At 40.8% G+C, this 20,519-nt stretch overlaps 1 protein-coding gene across 1 annotated transcript in view; it reads left to right on the top strand.

Moving 5' to 3' along the window:
* LOC138805474 (dual specificity protein phosphatase 10) overlaps nucleotides 1-19,994 on the top strand; it is a 37,721-nt gene extending 17,727 nt beyond the window's left edge. Inside the window, exons 3-4 of the mRNA XM_069990265.1 lie at nucleotides 14,195-14,566; nucleotides 18,765-19,994. Coding sequence (XP_069846366.1) covers nucleotides 14,195-14,566; nucleotides 18,765-19,030 — 638 coding nt within the window. The 3' untranslated portion in view covers nucleotides 19,031-19,994. The remainder of the gene's footprint in view (nucleotides 1-14,194; nucleotides 14,567-18,764) is intronic.
* The last annotated feature ends 525 nt before the right edge of the window (nucleotides 19,995-20,519 follow it).

Genomic DNA, 20,519 nt, shown 5'->3' with positions numbered 1-20,519 from the left:
TAGAAATGTGGGTGAGCAGAAGAGCCTGGAGACTGCAGCTAGCGTGTGGAAAGGAAGACAAGATTATTGGGAATCATGGTTTAAAGCAAGGAGCATGTGCTGAATCAAGTTAGTGTCAGGTTGCATTGTGGTATTGAGAGACTAAACTGCCTTTCCTCCGGATGTCTGTTATAAGGGCTAGGTGTTGGGAGCGTACCGTGTCCCTTGGTAGCTTTGCTTGCTTATCTCTCTAACAATGTACTCTACACTCATAAAATGGCCCAGTCTTTTGGCCACGCGGCTCAACCTGGAGGGAACATACCTGTGTCCCTTCCACACAGGACCCTCTGGGCTACAACGTATGGTGCTTCTGCTAGTTCATTGTCCAGATAGCATCCTTCTATTGGTGGTAACCTGTGTGTGTGTGTGTGTGTGTGTTTATGTGTGTGTGCATGAGCCTGTTGGCTCCTCTCTGATACCAGAGATTCCTAGCTCCTGGGGTCTTGTTTTTGCTGTTGTTTAGTTGCATTTCTGAGGAAACATGCTTTTGTTGGGGTCCTACACCTCTCATAAAGATGTTCAAATTAAATATTGTCTTTTCTCTGGGTGCTTTTGTTTGGATTTTTTTTTTTTAGCCATGATCCTATCTGTTTTTTTTTTTTTTTCTCCCCATTTCTACTTTTGTTTTCTCCTTCCTTGCCTAAAATAGATACTGTCTCTTGTCATGGTCCTGCTACCCATTACCTTTGAACTTAGGATCAGGCCTAGCCCTTGAACAGCCCGCTTAGGGTCACCAGGTCCTAGAAAGTTGACTCTCTATGAGTACAATATGAGGCTTCCCTGGAAGGGAGAAAAGAAATACAAAGCCTGTGTTTGCTTCAAGGCAAGTTTTCATCATCCATGGAAAGTAGGAATAACACATAGAGCTTCAGAGCTGTCAAAGATAACACCCCACGGTGGCTTGGTTTTCTAGCTTGGGCCAAGCTTGGGCACTGTGTAATCTGGCACCATGCCAGGCTTGTTCATTATGGGGGGTTAGGTAGAGACAGTTCAACCAGATACCTTCTGCCACACACAGCCGTGGTGACAGTGTTTGGACCAGTTGCTAAGAGAGGTGGAGCAGATTCATCAGAACCACTTAAAGAGGCTTGCGCATGCTATACTTTCCTTCCTGAATGTCTTTCCTTCCTGGGGGATCTCAGGCTTCATTTCTACATTCTAAGAGCAAAATGTCCTGTAGTGCTGAGAGATCTAAGGCTAAAACAGAACTTTGGGGGAAAAGAAGAAAATTTCTCATGACATGATCATGTGTTTTAAAGTGATCTCAAGTAACTTGCCCCCAGGTGCACAGTTAAGAAGGAAGGATAAGAAGAACCCAGAATTCCTGGTTTCAGCTGCAGTGTTGTGTCCTTCAAAAGGAAGGCAGGAACAACAAGGGCTGCTGGGATCATGGAACTCTTTCTTGTCTTCTATCTTTTTGGTTACTGCTGGCCCTGTCTAAGTGGGAGGGTCCACCAAGCTCTGAGGGCTAAGCCAGACCTTTTTCTGTTTCTTACACCCAGCATGGAGCTGTGGGTCCCCAGCTCACAGCGAGCACTTCACAGTTGCATGCAGAACTGAACTCAGGGCCCTTTCCTTCTCAGTTGCATCCTACCGGCCCTATGCCTTCTTCTAAGCTTCCATCTTCCATGACTGCTTCCCATCTATCACTGCCATTCATCACTCATGTATTAGACTGTCCAAAGAGGTGAGACCAGACAGAGGGAAAGGGTTAGAGGCCACAGAGGGTGATTTATCTTGGCTCTCAGCCTTCCCTGAAGGGTGCCCATTTGTCACATTTAAGGCCTGGCACTCTTGTACTTGCCTCTTCCTTAGCCCTCCTTTCCTAGTCTGGAGAGTGGCAGGATTTCTCAGTCCTCACACTGACTTCACCTGGCCTGGCCTGCACCTGCTTGCATGAGTCACAGCCAGATGGTCCCATTCAGGGCAGGCTCACTGTGTGCCTGAATCAGTTCTGCCACCAGTCTTTCTGCTGAATTTGTTCTAATGTTCCTCATCCCTTCATTTTTCTCCAATTAGATTTATCGTTGAGCACTATTTTTAATCTCTGAGTCTCTCACAGAATGCTGAACAACACATAATTAATGGCCCTTTCCATCTGATTCCAATGTTTATCTAATCTAAAAATATGTAATGAGCGCTCGCTGTACAAATCAGATGCCAAGCAGTGAATGCTTACAATCGCTATGAATAACTTTGTAGTAGCTCATTTAATTCCTGCAGTGCCTCTGGTAGCCCCATTGCCCCATTGAGGAAACTGAGACACAAAGAGCTGAGCAAATTTTCCAAGATTCTCTCTTACCAAAGTAAACAGCCACACTGTGTTCTTTAAGACAACACCTCAGCTTTGTTGGGATCCACATTTTATTAACAGTGAACAAGGAAGAAGTAATCTCAGATAATGGTGAGCATTCTGAAGATAGGAAGTTGCCAATGTTTCATGATAGGAGTAAAGGCCGAGAAGGGAGAGGAGTTGGAATTCATTGTTAGAGATAAAACTTGGAGGAGACTGTATTGGTTCTGAGTTCTGAACCACCTCTGCAGGTCTAAAGGTACAGTTGTTTTTTTTGTTTTTGTTTTCCTCTACTATCCCACTTGCTGTGGTTCAGGTACAATGGTTAGAGTGTGGTTGGACAGTCTTCCCTGAGGATTCATGAGCTGGAAATTTCCTCCCCAGTGTGGTAATGTTGGCAAGTGGTAGGACTTTTCACATTTGGAATTTTGTGAGATGGTCTCATAGGACCCCAAGTTCATTTTTGAGAATTATTTTTTAAAGGTAAGGCTGGCCTCTTCCTCTTCCTCTGTCGTCTCTGATTCCTTCCTCCTCTCCTGTGCCCCTTAATTGTGATGCCGTCTGCCATGATAGGACTTAGCCAGGGTGACTCTCACCAGATCTGCCATCATGTTATTTGGGTCTTCAGCCCCCCGAATTGGAAGCTCTCTAAGTACTCAGCCTCTGGTATTTTGTTATAGTAATGGATGATTACTAGACTCTCACCACATAGAATGCTTCTAGAGGAGGGTTTCTTCTACCTGTTCATTCTCCAGCTGATACCAAGTGAATGCCCTAGCATTTAACTGTATTCTGATGTCACCTACTTGGCGATAGTGTTATCTGTCACAGGCCAAAGACTCAGTCGCACAAAATTGTCCTTACTTTGGATGCTGGTCGTAGCTCTCTTGGTAAGTTTTCTGTGCCTTGGACCAACTGGTTGTAAATCAAGGTTCTCATTCCTTGGCTTTGATTCATTTTCTAGCACAGTCACAGAACTCAGGGACAGAGACTTTCTTTGCTTTTACTAACCTTTTTATAAAGAGTATTATGTAGAGCTAGGTGGCAGGGATGTAGAGCTTTTGATTGGATACAGCCTGTGCTTTGTTCCCTTGAGGTGGTCTGAGGTAAGGCTTCAGGGGCAGCTGGCCTCTTCCGTTTCTGACTGTTGATCAGTTATGCTCAGCCTGATTGGTATTCTTGCCCAAATATGGAATTCAGCTGGAGGAAGTTGTCGCAATGCTTTTTATGAACAGAAAACATTGGTTTGGAGACTCTCGATTTTGATACTGGCATTGATTATTTTCCCTTCCACTTCCTGAACTCTGTATGCCGCAGGGATCTGATTTCCATATGGCACCCAAATACCTGGTTCTTACAGCGGCTTGCTGGACATGGGGGTTTGATGCAAAGCAAACTAGGATGCACAAGCATGTTTGGCTGCACCTCCATAGGTAAAGAGAGCAATAGAAGCCAACCCAAGCTTCACCTGTGGAAGTTACCTTGCCTTGTGGCTTGCTTTTCCTCCTTTCCTATCACAGATAATTTGATGATGACCTTTGTGAATCTAATTTCCAGTGGGGAATGTTTCACGGTAGAAGGATGCTCTCCCTGGAGGCTCCCTCTTGACATTTCTAGAGATTTATTTAATTGGACTTTACTTAGAACCCATTGGGAAACATATTTTTGTTGTGAAGTTGTGACGGGTTTAATTTGGATCTAAGATAAATGTCCATCCTGGGGCAGGGGAGGGGTAGGGGGGTAGATTGTGAAGCAACAATTTTCCTTTTGTACTGTGGGCTGGCTTAGTGAATAGCTTGAGCAGGGCTTTCCTCTGTTTGTTTGTTTAGCAATTGCTGGATTATTTAAACTTCTTCTGTACTGAAAATCAAACAAGGTTTTTCATCTCTTTAGAGAATTAAACAGTAATGCAGAGAATCTGGTTAGCTTTGAGGGAAAAACATGGCTTTGTATTCTACAAGCATCCTCCTCCACCTCTTAACATATCTCCACAGCTTTCCAGATGATCTAATGGACTTTTTTCCCTTTCCACCAGTATTGAGCATTTCAGTGAGCACTGAAAGTGGAGCTTTGTCATGGTGTAGAGTAGCCTTCCTAACACATAGAAAATCTACAACTAGGATAGAAACCACTGGGCCCAGAAAGATGCTGCAGGGAAGGCTTGAGCCATCCCTAATGAGGAATTGAAGAGGAATGTGTCTTTGGGAAAGCATGAACTCCTGTGCTTGTTCCAGCTCATGGAACTAAGGTTCTGGAAGTTCCATGAGTTTTACCATCAATGCATGGTACAAGCTTGGGTTGACTCCCAGGGGCTTTGTTGTTGAGAAGCCCACAGTATAATTCTTTAAAAGCGTGTATTATAATTTATATAATTATAAAATTATAATTTTAAAATATCAATGCATTAGTCTGCTTAATCCATGCATTAGTCTATTTCAGTTGCTAACACAAAATATCTGAGGCTGGTAAAGGAAAAGATCTTTATTTATTTCATGGTGTTAGAATCCCCAAGCCCAAGATTAGATGGCTCCATCCATTGGGTCCCTAGAGAAGGCCTCATGGTGGATGGATGACATCACTTTGGTGGGGAACTGGTGCAAAGGAGATCACATGACAAGACAGGAACTCTGAGAAATTCAGAGCCTACATTTGTGGGTATTAATGGGTGTCTCTGGAGAGCTACATTCATCCCTTCCAAAGGCAGTCCCTCCCTCCCCCCAATTAATCTGATTTAGTCTCATCTCTTTAAGTCACCAGACTGAGGATCAGGCTTCTAGTGTAGGAAACTTTGGGGCCATACTCAAACCATATCCAGACTAGAGCAGACAGTAACGTCACCTGAGGGTCTAGTGTCTGTGGTGGGCCTTTTGCCAGAAATAGACAGATATAACTAGGTAAAGTGGACACACAGAGGATCAGAGAAGCCAGAGTTGGCAGTTCTTCCTTTAGACCCTAAGTCCTCACTCCTCACAAACCCAGCTTGTTTTCATAGGTGCACATGGTAGGCAGCTGCTTCCTTGTTGAACCTCAAAAGCTCTTTCCAAATGGCAAAAATGAATACTTTGACAAAGCGTTGTTTCATTAGTGAGTACAAAGCTCAGTTTGGAAGTGGGTGAACTCTTTGTTAGAATGAGACTCCACAGGTTTGCACCTCTGGGAACTGGGGGTAAAGCTTGAAAGGGACAGGTGAACCTTCTAGAACCCTCTTATCTGATCCTTCTTCTCTAGAGAAGACTACCTACCTTGGACCCCTCTGGCAAGGGTAGTACCTACCTTCATCCTCATAAGGTTTTTCCTAAAATCTGTTTGAGACAGGACTGGGAAGGGTAGATGTAGAGGGACTCAACAACACAAAGTGGGCCTTCAGTTTGTGTGATTATGTGGTGGTGATGGTTGTGTGTGTGTGTGTGTGTGTGTGTGTGTGTGTGTGTGTTTCAAGATTCTTCCCATTTCAGGAGCCCTCCATTTAAGAAAAATAGGTCCATCTTGTTAGGCCTATTTCTGGACTAATAGAAAAGACAAAATATCAAATGTATTTCAGGTTAGCATCTCTCCTGTTCTTATTTTTTTCCTGTCTTCTCCTGGTTGGGCTTCTGGGAGGAGGAGGTAGAAAGAAGAGAAGAGCAAAGGAGAAGGGAAAATGAGGCAGAGCTGAGTTGAGAGAAGGTAAGGAGACCATACCCCAGCTCTCCTGGGAAGGAGACTGAGCTGTTCCTGTGTTAGAGTCACATTGACTTCTGGAAACTGAGATCTTACAGTTTGAATCCCACTCACATAAAAGTCATCTGCTCATTAAAGTAGCACAAAGCTGTTTAATTGTTGTCTTTGTGGAAGATGACTTGACTGTCATCAGCTGTTGCTGCTGGCTGTGCTTTCTGTTCTAATGTAAATAAGTGAGGTAACCAATTTAAAGGAGCAGGCTGTATTTGCATACTAGTGAAGTGTCCCCTCCCACCCACCATCTGTCTGGGTTATTCAAATACACACAAATTAAATGTGTGGTTTCCCAAACTGGTGAAAGCCTTCAAGTAGACCCCATAGGAAGGGGCATTAGAAGTGCACCCTCTTTTCTGGGGTCCTGATTGGAGGCTGTCTTTCTTGTGAGGCCTGGGCCTCTTAGCAGGCTGAGATTTAATCCCCAGCCATTTTCTACAGGCACCAGTACTGAGGAGAAAGGAATCTGAAAAGCCAGAGGCAACTTCTGAGCTAGGAGGCTTGTAGTGGTGGGCCCCAGAGGGAATCTTTTAAGTTCTGACAAAACATTCCGGGAAGGTTTTCAATTATAGCTTTATTTTCAAATTTTATACATCATTCTTCTCAAATCACTGGATCTTTCTAACATAGATCTTTCTCTATTTGGAGGTCAGTATTGAAGGTTTTACAAAGATTCTATTAAAAGAGGAGCAAAGCATAGGAAAAATTACAAGAGATTTTCCAGCTAATGATTAGAAATAGTTACAGAAGCAAATAGAACCAAACATTTACAAGAAACACGCTGCTACTTATGGAAAGATTGAGGGCTAAAAGTTTTTACTAAGTGTGTATTTCTAGTCAGCTATTAGCTTATTTCTAGAATGCTAGATTTTATGATATAACAAATTATTGATACCGAGAGATGGCCTATATTGTATGGAAAATGAAGACAACAAATACAAAATGAAAAATATGCAAGAGCAGGCAGGATTATACAAGCAACATCTCTTTCCTATATCAAAAGTCTACATTCAGCTCTACCCTACAGAAAATTTTTTAAGAGTTTAACCTTCAAGCAAATGCTTTATATCTTTTACAGAGCATTTCTTTTTATACTTTCAACAACTTGAAATACAACTCAGATGAACCAATATTAAGTATGAAGAGTAATCTTTAGTCTAATAAGAGAAGATCATTTTGTGAGGGGTATTTTTAAACTGTAATCTGTCACTAAAGTAGATGCCAGAAACAGCATCCTGTAGTTTTTGTAAATTATTTCCATACAGCAGTTGCCCAGGTTAGCTCAAAACCTTTTTCTAGAGCTCATGTTGGTATTTACCATATCAGCAAGTCACCTGTCTTCCTGGGACAGATGGTCAGAGTCTGTGTACAAAGGGACTTAAATAAACTAGTCCTGTTCTCCTAGAACATAGGTTCTTTTAAAGGTCAGCATGTACAGAAAGGAAAATATATTAAAAAAAAATTAAGTCACAAACAGCAAGAGTTTTCCTTGTAGAGCAAGTCTGTGTGCCTGCATATACCTTCATGTTGAAACAAAAATTTTGAGCACCTCAACTTATTGAGAAACTAGAGGCAAAGGAAAGTTATTGTTATGTAACTATATTTCATATTATATTTGTATTTTATATGTAAAATTTTTTGTTTCTTCAGTAGCTTGAGGTACTCACAGATATATATTGTATGTCTATTCCTAGCTTCTGCTGACCATCCTTCCTCTTGGGTGCTATTGGTGGGCACTGGAATCTGGTAGAAGGCTTTTTGCTGCCCACTTCTCTGAAACATATGCACCAACCTTCCAGGTCTCTCCATTGCAAAGCCCGCTTTGATCATATTAGTCTGTGATAGTGCTCCCTTGGCTGACCACCCCCAGCGCTTGTCAGCTATGCAACTGGATAGCTCCAAGGTCTGAATGTTTTCCGAAAGACACCAGGACAGGTGCTTTGTCCACCATCTCATTAAATCTTGCAATAGACCTGAGGAGTACCATGCCTATTCTATAGTTAAAAAGAAGCTAAAGCTAGCCCAGAACATTCACTTTCAGGAAGGCCCAGAGTGGGTGTGGCAGACCTACAACTGTAGTCCAAGTCAAAATTCTCTCCTCAATCCCTTTTAAATCACAGATTGCCTTCTAGGGTTAGCTTTTCTTTTTTCTTTCTTCTTTTTCTTTCTTTTTTCTTTTTTGTCAGTCATGGGGCTTGAACTCTGGGCCTGTGTACTGTCCCTCAGCTCTTCAGCTCAAGGCTAGCACTCTACCACTGGAACCACTGAGCCACTTCCAGCTTTTTCTGCTTCTGTTGGCACTGAGCAATCAAACCCAGGGCCTCATGAAAGCAAGGCAAGCACTCTACCACTGAGCCACCTTCCCAGCCCCATGGAGTTAGCTTTTTAAATACTCTGTAAATAACTTGTTTCTTCTAATGGAGAGGCTAGACAGGAAAAACTCCTAAGGTGAAAGACTGACCTATCTCTAGTACTGTCTTCCCAGAAGCTGTAACAAATACGCTATGCCTAATAATCATCAGTAACTCTGTTGGATTCAAGATTCTGAGATTGTTTTTAAACAGGTTTTAAGTTTATGGCACTTCCTCACTTAGCTCTTTGGACATGTTAGTGATGAGCCAGGCCACACTGGTTGAGGTGACAATCAGAGGGCCTGTGTATAATAATATTCTACTCTGACTCATAGTTCCCACCAACTTGCCCCCTAAATTCCTCCCTTACCTGGTTAATAGAAATGTTTCTTTATCCCTTTCTTTCATCCCTTACTCATTATGGGGCAGGAATCTCATACTCTATTTCATGCAGCCTCTCTCCCTGTAAAAGAAAAATAAGGTCCTTAGGAACAGGATCATAAGACAATTTAATTGACACTTCCTAGTACTGGATTTGAAATCATTGGTACTATAAGATACTCAATGACATCTACAGAATAACACAACTTCTTAGGAAACCAAAAAAATGGGAATACTTTTTATTGATCTAGCAGGAATCCAAATATTGCTCCTGTGAAGGTAGATAATATTCTGCCTTGTGAATTTTTGAGTTGCTCTGATCTCCTTCTCTGATGATTTCAGCCTTAGAAACCTGACATCAGCTACAATAACCTACCCCTTTTTATTGGTCTTATACCAGGATCCTTGTGAATGTAAGACTTTGGAATCCACAAATAATATCCATTTTATACCAATATTTCTCCCATTTGTAATATCTGGTATGTGGTCTTATGTTCATAGTAATACCACTATGAAACAGTATTATATTCAAACTATAGATGTAAAAACTGAGGTACCAAGATGTTAAATAGCTAGTCAAAGTAACTTGACAGGAACCAGGATTTTAATTCAGTGTCTCCAGTCTGTTTCCTTTGACATTATCTTGAACGTACTTTTTTACTTTAAAAGATGGATAACCCACTAGGAAAAACAAAGCAACAAATGGATGATCAATATACTTGCTTGCCAGTTCAGAATACCTACCACCACCTTGAACATTAATTCTGTTTGCTGACTTTTAGGGAACATTTTTTCCCCTTTAATGCCTGGGGATTGGTCATTTCCCATCATAGCATAAAGCCACAAATTTCTGTGTGGAACTGTGGTCCATCTTTAGAATATGGAAATCTCCTGCTTAAAGATTTTGAATGTAGATGTGGGACCTTTTTAGCTTCCTTCCCATCCAAAACATGGCTTCTGGGTTTCCTCATAGATTCTGTGTTTACGATTACAGTAGGCCAGAGGTGAAATGCATGTACAGAAAGTTTCCCCACTAAAACCGAACTCCATTGCTTCCCTTCCCTGTCACTGGACAGACCTGCTAGAACTAGTTGGCTAAGTGGTGTTCATACTTCCTCCTCCTTCGTGGGGGCTGGGCATTCTTCCTTGTGGCCATTCAGAGTCAATGTGCTGAACATACTCATTCGTTCTGAAATAAAGTTTGAAAATGTTGGCCCCCATCCCCAGCCTGTTGCCCAAAAATACTTGCATTATCAAAAATATTTGCTTTGACAAATTGGAAAGCCCTTGGTGTGCTCAGGAAGCTGGGCCAGTTTGGTCAGGATTAAGGAGAGGAGAGAGAAAGAGAAAGAACAGTTCTATTTTAAAATTTCAGTCCTCCTCTAGCAAACTCAGGCATTCCAAGTCTTTGTTGGGAAAGCTAAGCCAAATAAAATGAGATCAGATGTATTTGTACAGGAAGGATAAGGGACTGTTGTTTCCTTTGTGACAAAATTGTATTATTCAAACATTGAAACTGTTCAACTAAGTGTGTCCCTCGTTTGTTTTTTTTAATAAAAATTTTAAACTACCAGTGCTGAAACATGAATTTAATTATCATCTAGCATTTTAATTATTGAGTAATATTTTAGGTCTTTGAAATAACTTTCCATAATAATGAAAAAAGTGCTTTCTATGTGCTAGGTATTGTTTCAGCATACTTTGTATTATTAGCCAGCGTATTGCTTACAACAGTACGTTGAGGTATATCCTGCTATAATCCTTGCTTTATGTATGGGGAAATGGAGGAAGAGATGGGACTGCTGCCCAGGATCTCACAGGGGTGAGATTTGGCAGGGGTAGGGGTGGATCACTGCCCCTGCTCTGGATTGCTGCTGTCCTGCCCTGCACTGCTTGTAAGGCATGCGTTAATGCATAGGTTAATTGTAGGCAAGGGCAATGGTGATGATATTGGAGTTATGTGATTCTATATCATATCAAACCCTTTCTAAGGGAATCCTCTTCCAGAACCGTATGCGTGGTTGATACTATGCCCACTTTGTAGATGGGCACACTGAGGCTTCACAAGGAAAGGTAGTCTCATATCCTACAAAGCAGAAAGTCTGCCTGCCTCTGCTTTTAGCCATCATTAACCACATCATTCAACCACATTTAACCACACTGTGCACCATGTTCTTATGATAGTTAATAACAAACATAAAGCTTTTCATTAAGCCACCAGTGTGAAATGTGGTGGTATTTGATAGGGTAGGGTGGACAAAAGTAGTTGTAAGAAGCAGTCATATTAACTGTACTCTTCTCCCTTCTCTCTTACTGTAAATTCCAACCCTCCCTCGCCCAACCAGGAGTGAGAAAGCATTCTTCCTCAAAAGTTCTCTTAAAAACAAGCACCAAACCTCACCACTGTGAGCTACCGCTGCTTCATTTTGCTATTTACCACATTGTCATATAGAGGCACATGACCCTGAAGTGACATTCATATTGATGAGAAACTGGAAATGGAACAGGCCATTGTTTCTTCCTGCCCTCCATGAGAATTTCCTCATTGAGTTTGGATGATAATATCCCCTTTTCTATCTGCCCTCCTCCAAATCTTGTATAAGCAGAGCTTCCCATATGGCTCAGACACAGTATACACATAATTCTGCACATGAGCACGCACACACCCTGTGATTTGAAGCATTCTGTGTCTGTCTCAGATTCCCTCCACTCCCCCTGCCCCCTCCCAGCAATCCCCCATGGGATTTTTTTCCCCCATTAGGCAAATGGAAGGCCCATGCCACCTGTTAGCATTACGTCATTGACTCCCCAGAACACAGTTGCACCAAAGGCCTTAAACAAAGTAGTTCTTCTTGCATTGTTTGCACTCAAAGAGCTGATATCATGCCAACTGATGTCATTGTGTGTCTTTGTGTAACTGCTATGGTAACTGGGCAGGTGGGGAGCCTCCAGCTGACGTCATTGGGAAAGGAGGTGTGGAGACAGAATTTTAAAAAGCTCTGTGATGGGGGTTGTGTGTGTGTGTGTGTGTGTGTGTGTGTGTGTGTGTGTGTGTGTGTGTGTGTGTTGTGTGGCTTTCCTTACATACTTTTTTTTTTGCTTTTTTTAATTAATTTTTTTTTAAAACCCTAGGCTTTTAAGATAAATTACAGCTTTTGTACCCTAAGTAAGAACAGAAAAACTGTCCCTCATCCTCCTTTAGTCCCTTATTTTGAGTTTGTCATTTTCTCCTCTCAACGTATAGGTGGAAAAGAGTCACAATGGATTTTTTAAAAGAAAAGTATGAATTAGGTTCCTATCATCAAATCAGTGTGAAACTGTTTACTGGGGCTTTTGTGGAGGGAAGGCTGAGCATATTTTAAAATAATTCCTTTGAATCCGTTTGTGGAGCTTATGTTCATGGCAATAGATAGTTTTTACTTTAATGTCTTCCAAGTATTCACTGGGGAAGTTTTTCTGCTGTTTCTTTTCCTCCTCCTCTTTCTCTTGTTTCCTCATTCTCTCTCCTCTTCCTGTTTTCTCCTCTTCCTCTTTTCATTTCTTTTCTTTACAAATTCTCTCTGGTCCCAAACCTTCTTATTGTTATTTTATGACATAATAAAATAGCAATATGTAAGGATCAAGTTCTGTTGTAGAAATCAGTCAAAGTGAGATGTTGCCTTTTGTTTTTCAAAGGGTACAGGATTTGAGTTTACTTTTTTTTTTTAATGAGGAAATTGATAATAGCATTGACCTTTTGAATTTTCTGTGGCTCCTTAACATGAAAAGATGGCTTACCTGCTCTGCCCCACTGGTGCTATGTCAGTTAAGTGTGAACAAAGTCATGAGACTCTATGTTGGTTTCAGTCTGGGGCTTCCTATGATGGCTGCCAAAGATGAGCCTTGAGATGGAGAAGGACATGTGTTAGGTTGAGAAGCTCGCAGTCAGGTTGACTTCCTGTTCATCTTTCAGTAGAACCATATCCTGTTCCCACATAGTGTTTCCTCCCTTATCTCTAGGGATATCCAACAGATGTGAGGCAGCTATCTATCTAGGCAAATGTTGTGGTAGCATTCAGCTAATAGCTGTTGCTTATACCTCTTTTATTACAAAGAGTAGGCCTGAGTGTATATAGTTCAGCTTGATTAGAAGTAGAGCTCATTTCCTGGTAAGAATATCAGCCCAGATTTCATAGCCCTTTCCCATAGAAGTGGAACCTCATAATAATCTGTTCAGGGTATCCATGTGGGAGTAACAAATATTAAAGAAAAAGAGGAACAATAAACTTCATATATTTTCTAGCTTAAACATTAAACAAATTCCTTTTTCATTTAATGTTAAATAGAAACATTTGGCTTTCATTTTACTTTCCACAACTATTCTTTTAAAGTCCACGTAGTGCTCCATGGAATAAAGGTAATATAGCTTTCTCTTTTTTTTTTAATTTCTGTTATTAACATTTCCCATCAGTCAGATATTCTTACATACATCTGTATGTATGTAACTGAATGTCTTTGGGTAAATGCTTTTCCTAAGATTCATTCTCATGAATGAGACTGCCCTTATCAGGGGGGACACTTAGGTTTTGAAAATGAAATAGGCAACACATAAACATTTTAATGTTTTAGACCCATAAATCTGGGAGGCAGTACAGGGCTTTGGGCTCAGAGTATATATTCAGGAGTCCATTAGGGTCTTAGTGGTTAACATACCCACAACCTTCTAAACACCGAATGCCAAGGACTAGCTGTCCTTGGATTTCCTTCTACTGGAAGTCAAGCTCTATATGCCAGAATCTACATGGAGACCCTAAGGATTTCCTACTCCATCTGACCCTAGCTTATATTTCCCAAGTATTTCTCTACTAATTTTTAAAGTTTGTACAATCATAGAAGTAACAGTAACAACACTAACATTAACACTGCAGCTAATGAAATGGCCTGATGCCTGGTACTTGTTCCTCAGAAATGTACTCATTACCTTGCTCATGTAATTGTAACCCCTCTGTATGATGTTTTCACAATAAAATAAACTTATAAAAAATACAATGGAAGATTAAAAAAACAAAAACGACAAAAAAATGCCCTCTTTTGTCTAAGGAGCACATTTCCAAAGCATGCCATGGAGTAACTTGTGAAGCTGGTCCTGGTCTCTAAATGGGCTTCCAGTTTTTATTTTGGGGAAAAAAATGTGTGTATACACAACACACACACACACACACACACACACACACATATACACAATGTGTGTATACACAACACACACACACACACACACACACACACACACACACACACACACACACACACACACACACACACACACATATACACATCACCAGCAAACAATGCATATTCATTGCAACTGGGAAGTTGTTCTTCTGTGCTGGCTCTGATTAGAGGCAGTCAACTCTGGCTTTCTGTGTTTGTGCTCCAGGTGGACTCAGTAGTTTTAAGCAGAACCATGAAAACCTCTGTGACAACTCCCTCCAGCTCCAAGAGTGCCGCGAGGTGGGAGGCGGAGCGTCTGCCATCTCGAGCATGCTACCTCAGTCTGTCCCCACCACCCCTGACATTGAGAACGCAGAGCTGACACCCATCCTGCCCTTCCTGTTCCTTGGCAATGAGCAGGATGCTCAGGACCTAGACACCATGCAACGGTTGAACATTGGCTACATCATCAACGTCACCACGCACCTTCCCCTGTACCACTATGAGAAAGGCCTGTTCAACTACAAGAGGCTGCCCGCCACCGACAGCAACAAACAGAACCTGCGGCAGTACTTTGAAGAGGCTTTTGAGTTCATTGGTAACTACTTTTGTCTCCTTTTCTCTCTAGCTTTTGCTTTGATAGCAAGTCTAAGTTTAGTCCTATGTTGTTGTTTTTTTTTAATGCAGCTACTTAAGTGGCTGAGATCTGAGAATCATGTTTGAAGCCAGCCTGGGCAGGAAAGTCTGAGATTCTTATCACATTAACCAGCAAAAACTGGAAGTGGAGGTGTGCTTCAGGCAGTAAAGCACCAGTCTTCAGCACAAAGCTAAGGGTCAGTGTCTAGGCCCTGAGTTCAAGCCCCAATCTGGTACAAAACAACAACAACAACAAAAACCCAAAGCCAACAACAATAACAAAACACAACCCAAAGGCTGCTCCTGAGGTGGTCTGGTCTCTGCTACCTCATGTAGCCTAAGTGTGTTTTCCTAATTCATAGCCGGTGGAGACACAGAGTATCTTGGAACCATCAGGACAGACATAAAAATCCAGTTGTGTTAGCTTTCCCAGTCTGTGACTGAGAGAATAACTGAAGGCAGGTATGATGTACTTTAGCTCATGGTGTTAGTGGTTTCAACCTGATGTCTTCAACTCTTGATTCTGGGCTTGTGGTAAAACAGCACACCATGATGGTGGGATTATGTCGCAGAGGCTACTCAACTCATGGTAGACAGGAAGCAGAGACAAAGAAACAGCAATAGGGATTCCAACCCCAAGGACTCTCTCCTGGTAATCTACTTCAGCTGTAGACCTCACCTCCTAAAGTATCCAGAACCTTCCAAAATAGCAGCACCATTTGGGGCCAAGTGTTCCACACATGAGCCTGTGTGGGGCATTTCATATTCAAACCAGAACAATAGTCATTGAGTTTTGTTGTTCAACTAGACAATTGTCATCCCTCAAGTTCTCAATGAAAGAATGACAGATATTTATATGCATAGAGAACACTTATATGTTCTGTGACCAGAAGAATCAAGGGGGCACTAGGAAATGGAAGCAGAGTTGCTACTGCTGCTATATAATTTATTAGTGGGAAAGAAAATGTAGTCAATATGAAAATCTCATCTGCAGCTGGGCCTGTAATCCTGAGGATTATGATTCAAAGTCAGCCCACGAATTAAAGTCCCTGAAACTAGTTAACCAGCAAAAAGCCAGAAGTGAAGGTGTGGCTTTAGGGTAGAGTGCCAACCTTGAGTGAAAAAGCCAAGCACAAGTATGAAGCCCTGAGTTCAAGCCCCAGTAATGAGCACAAGAAAACAAAAAGAAAGAAAGGGGAAAGAAAAGAAAATTCTACTTGCAATTGCTATCATGCTGCTTAACCTTCATGCAGGCTATGAAGGGATTTCATTTTCCTACCTTAAGTTACACTGATGAGTAATTGGAAGGTAGCATAGGATAAAGGGTTGGTTCTGACAACGACTTTAACACTCAGGCCACAGCTGCAGTGAACCTCTTTCTGTATTGCATAATCACAGCTGAGAAGGAGAAGGGTATAGAGAATTGTTTTCCCAATCTGCTTCCTTTATCTCAGTTGCTAAAGATTGGGTAACAATAGGAGTGAACATCACTGCTGGTAAGATGGTGCCCTTCAACCGTTTGCCTCAAACTTACCAAAGTAGGAAAGGTCACTGTTGTAAGCCTACCCTGTCATTTCTGTAGAGCAAAATCTCACAGTAGCAAGCTCTAACCTCAAGAACAGAGCAGCATTCTAATAATAATGATTATTATTATCTATCTATCTCTATATATATATTCTTTGCCATTGCTGTAGCTTTAAATTGTTGTAACTCTCAAGTGATCATTTGGAGAACACGAGCATATAACAGATACTCAACATTTCTTTTTTCAAGTGATGTTAGCCTTATTTCCAGCAAGGATGACCCAGTACTTTTCCTTATTAATGGCCATGCCTCAGGAAGAATATGCTCTTTCATTTTTTTTTTTGATGCTCCTTTGTCAGAAAAATGCCTTAGGTTTGATTGCCATCTGCTCTGGTGGATTTGCTGGCAAGTTGGCAGCTGTGGTTACCTTGCCCAGCTATTTTCCTTGCCAATTGTACTTTCAACATACAACCATGGAGGATTCAATCTGGAAGGAAGTTCTGTGTGGTCACTGGACTAAAAATTAAACTGACTTTTCTAAGGTCATAGGAATGGTAATATCAGAGAAAGTTCCTTATTTTCCAGGTGAGGGGTCCCCCCATTTTTTTCTTAAAAAATAGGATACTGGGAATATGTTTACAATGCCCTATTAATTGCTCCACACTGGCAATCCTGGGTACAACGATGCCTGAGGTCCTTTGTTAATAAAATCTGAGCCAAGCCCTGAGCCCTGAGGAAGAAATCGTTGTCAGTAAGTAGATGAGAAACTTCCTGGTTCATATATGCTATTAGAACTGTGATTCCACTTGACTTAATTCCAGGTGGAGGAAGTTGAGAAATCATTTTCCATTTCATGAATGGCATTAGATACGTTGGTTCTAAGAGGATTTCAACTAAAGTGCTCACATTCCTTGTAGATTATTCAGGCTTACCTGATTTTGTACAAGGAAAACAAAACCAATAACAAATAGCATTTGGTCTGAAGGACAATTTGGAATCACACAACAGTACATAGGCACAATTTTGTTTTCATTGTTATTTTATTGAATGAGCTGAAATCTTATAGTATTGTTTGAGGGGAAACACAGCAGAGCTTATAAACATCCACTTAACATTCAATATAAACTAAGCTGAGTCCAAGCTTAGGGTTTAACTACTTCAGTTAAACCTGAATCAAGTGTTATTTTTCTCACATTTCCTGAGACTGGTTATATACTAACATTCCCATTTTTCAGACAGAATGATTAAGGCTCTAAGAAGTTATACACAGGACTCACGGTCACTCATGTGGTAGAGTTAGTCAGACTTCGAATTTAGAATCTCATTCTCAATAGCCTGCTTTTAGATCCATTTATGGGGTGTATGAAAGAGAATAAATTATAAAAGTACTATAATCTTAAAATACTGTGATCTCTCATAAGTAAGTCTCATCCATAGATGCTTAAGATAAAAATTTACATCCAACTTCTTGGTTCACTGGTTAGTAGCCAGTAATAAAGGTGGAACTAACTCACTGCCACTTTACCCTCCCCCTTTCTGACCTTTTCATCTGATTGGTATGCCTTCAGGGTGACTTTCTCAGGATGCCTTCTAGTCTAAAAAAGTCATTAAGTTTTGTTCAGTGCTCACGGGCTAGTCTCCTGAGCTTTTCAGCATTGAACATGAGAATTTGGGAAGTGTTGATTCTGTCCTTTGCTCTGGACTTGGCCATTATAGAAATCCCCTTGTCTGCCAATCATTGCCACAAGGGAGCCACTTTGTGGCCACAGAGGAGGCTGAACACTTAGGCGAGGGGCGATGCTTGGTTCAGAACACCCCACGTCTTTGGTTAACTTTGCAACATTTGGCTTTTCTGGTAGAAGCTGAATCTCATAGCTCTCTAGTTGACGTTTATTCCTTAATTCTGCTCAGGGTTTAGTAAACCCTATGTGGTGACATTTCCTGTATAGAGCTATTCTGTAATATAAAGAACAATTGTGTTGGTTCTTTCTTCTTTTCTTTTTTCATATTACAGGTAAGAGAGACCTTGTTAGTGACACAAGAACACAAGTGATATTAACATCTCTAATTAGAAGAAGGATTATACAGATCCACATATACACACTTACATCTTTGTGTGTGCATACTTTTTTCTTCTTTCCTCATTGCCTCTTTTTTAACTTCCTCTCCCTTCATTAATCTCTCTCTCTCTGTGTCTCTCTCTCTTTTCTTTTTGCAGTAGTATTGTTTTAGAAAAATAGAGTAGGAACCAGATATTTAAGTGAGACCTCCAGTGCTTTAGGAGTCTACTTAAATGGTGCCTTACTTAGCACACAAGTTCTTCATGCTGAATGTAGATCTAGCTTCTGTCCAGTGATACCAGGAATAGAGTCTACTGCTCCTGTGCCTGATTCCTTTATTCTCTCTTTAAATGTAGACATATAGCTACTTGCTCATGCAAATGCTGATGGTAGCCAATTCTGGGAGTTGTAACTTAAGCATACAGAACTTACTAATATATGTATGACACTTGATTTTGAAACCATTTTAATCCATTCTGAACCACATGAGGCATTGTCAACCTCAGCTACAAGTTAAACCTGCTCATGTCTCTTTCTCCTTCTCTTCACCTCCCATCTCTCTCTCTCTCTTTCCAGAGGAAGCTCACCAGTGTGGGAAGGGACTGCTCATCCACTGCCAGGCTGGCGTGTCTCGCTCTGCCACCATCGTCATTGCCTACTTGATGAAACACACTCGAATGACCATGACTGATGCTTACAAATTTGTCAAGGGCAAACGACCAATTATTTCCCCAAACCTTAACTTTATGGGGCAATTGCTGGAGTTTGAGGAGGACCTAAACAATGGTGTAACACCACGAATCCTTACCCCAAAGCTGATGGGTGTGGAGACTGTTGTGTGACCATGATTAGTGTGGAAAGGATTGCCGCTAGGAGACAAACGGAGGAAGATTGAGTCTGCTTTTTTTTTTTTTTTCCTTCTTCTATTTTCCTTTTCCTTTTTGTTTGTTTCTTTTTTTTTTTTTTTTAGTTGGGGGGATGAAGTTTGTGAATAGCAACAAACTTGTTTAAAGACTTTTTATTTTTAACCAGTGTGAGAAGACTATACACCTTTTGATGCCATTGAGATTCACTCCCTGTAAACTGATAAAAGCAGGGAGACTGAAGAGCTCACTTTTCTAAGCCAACAATAAAAATGTAATCAAACTTGTTTCTCCCCATTTTCCTTTTAAGCTATTTGTAGAGTTTATGATTATAAGACTATAGTCTGTGCAGGTTCATAGACAGAAGATATCATCCTTTAAACAAATTAAAGAACCAAAAGTAATAGAAGGCCTGGGACACACCTGGACCATCCATACAGGAAACAAAATCCACTAAACCAAGCCCTGTTGTGCTCATGGATATAAAGAGAAGATCAGGGCAGTAAGTGGTCTAAGAATACATTTCTCAGAAGACAGAGGATACTCTTTATTTGATGTGTTTCATGCTCTGGATTTTCTTTTTCCTCTGTGTTTAAGAGATATTTGTTTTTGTCTTTGTTTTCATTTTGGTAATAGCAAGGAACTGACCATTATACCATATGCCTTCATTGGCTCTTTGTGCAATAATATGGTGTTTTGAGTGTGCAGATAAGTTAGAGCTGGCAACTCAATGATAGAAAAATAGTTCAAATTTGCCAGCTTGGAGAGAGAAAGGAATTCAACAATATCAATTACTTTCCTTCCCACCTTTTCCTTTTTGGATTTGATTCTAGTTACAGTGCCATAAACCTTGTTACATATGTATATCAGAATGTAAAAAAAAAGACAAAAATTTATTTAAAAATATTTTTCGCAAAGAAAAAAAAAACAAACCTTGCTGTGTTTCTGTTGATTGTGTAAAAATTTATTTTCATTATATAAATGAAACTCATTTGGGGATGTGTCTTTTTTGCTCCCTCTTTTACCTCAACTCTCAAGATTAAGCTTCTCTTAAACTCTGGTAATATCTACATGTCACATATTTAGAACACATTTTTATGGAAGGAAATGGAGAGGAGATAGGAAAGCACAATGCAAGAAAGCAAAAAAGAGCTGCAGGATTCATCTGCCCATTTGTCTTTCTCTCTACCCAGGGAAAGTGACCTCACAGGGTTCATGTTCGCCTTTGAGCTTTCCCAATCAAATCATTGTCAGAGTGAGCCATTAGAATTTGGTAGGCTCCCCCATGACTATTTAATAAACATTTGCCACAGTCGGCCATTATAGGTCTTTGGGTATTCATAGTCCCCATTCACCTTCATTATCACCTGTTCTTTTGACATCTTTGATGACTCAGCATTGCAGTACATTATAACAACTTACTCTTCCCTCTTTGTTTTTATGGCCTCAGCAAGCCAGACTCCCACCT

This window comes from Dipodomys merriami, unplaced genomic scaffold (genome assembly GCF_024711535.1).
Source record: "Dipodomys merriami isolate MVZ:Mamm:240054 unplaced genomic scaffold, mDipMer1.0.p SCAF_395, whole genome shotgun sequence".
NCBI classification, from domain to species: domain Eukaryota; kingdom Metazoa; phylum Chordata; class Mammalia; order Rodentia; family Heteromyidae; genus Dipodomys; species Dipodomys merriami.
The sequence above is the reverse complement of the archived record's forward strand: the minus strand, read 5'-3'. Positions and strand labels throughout refer to the sequence as shown.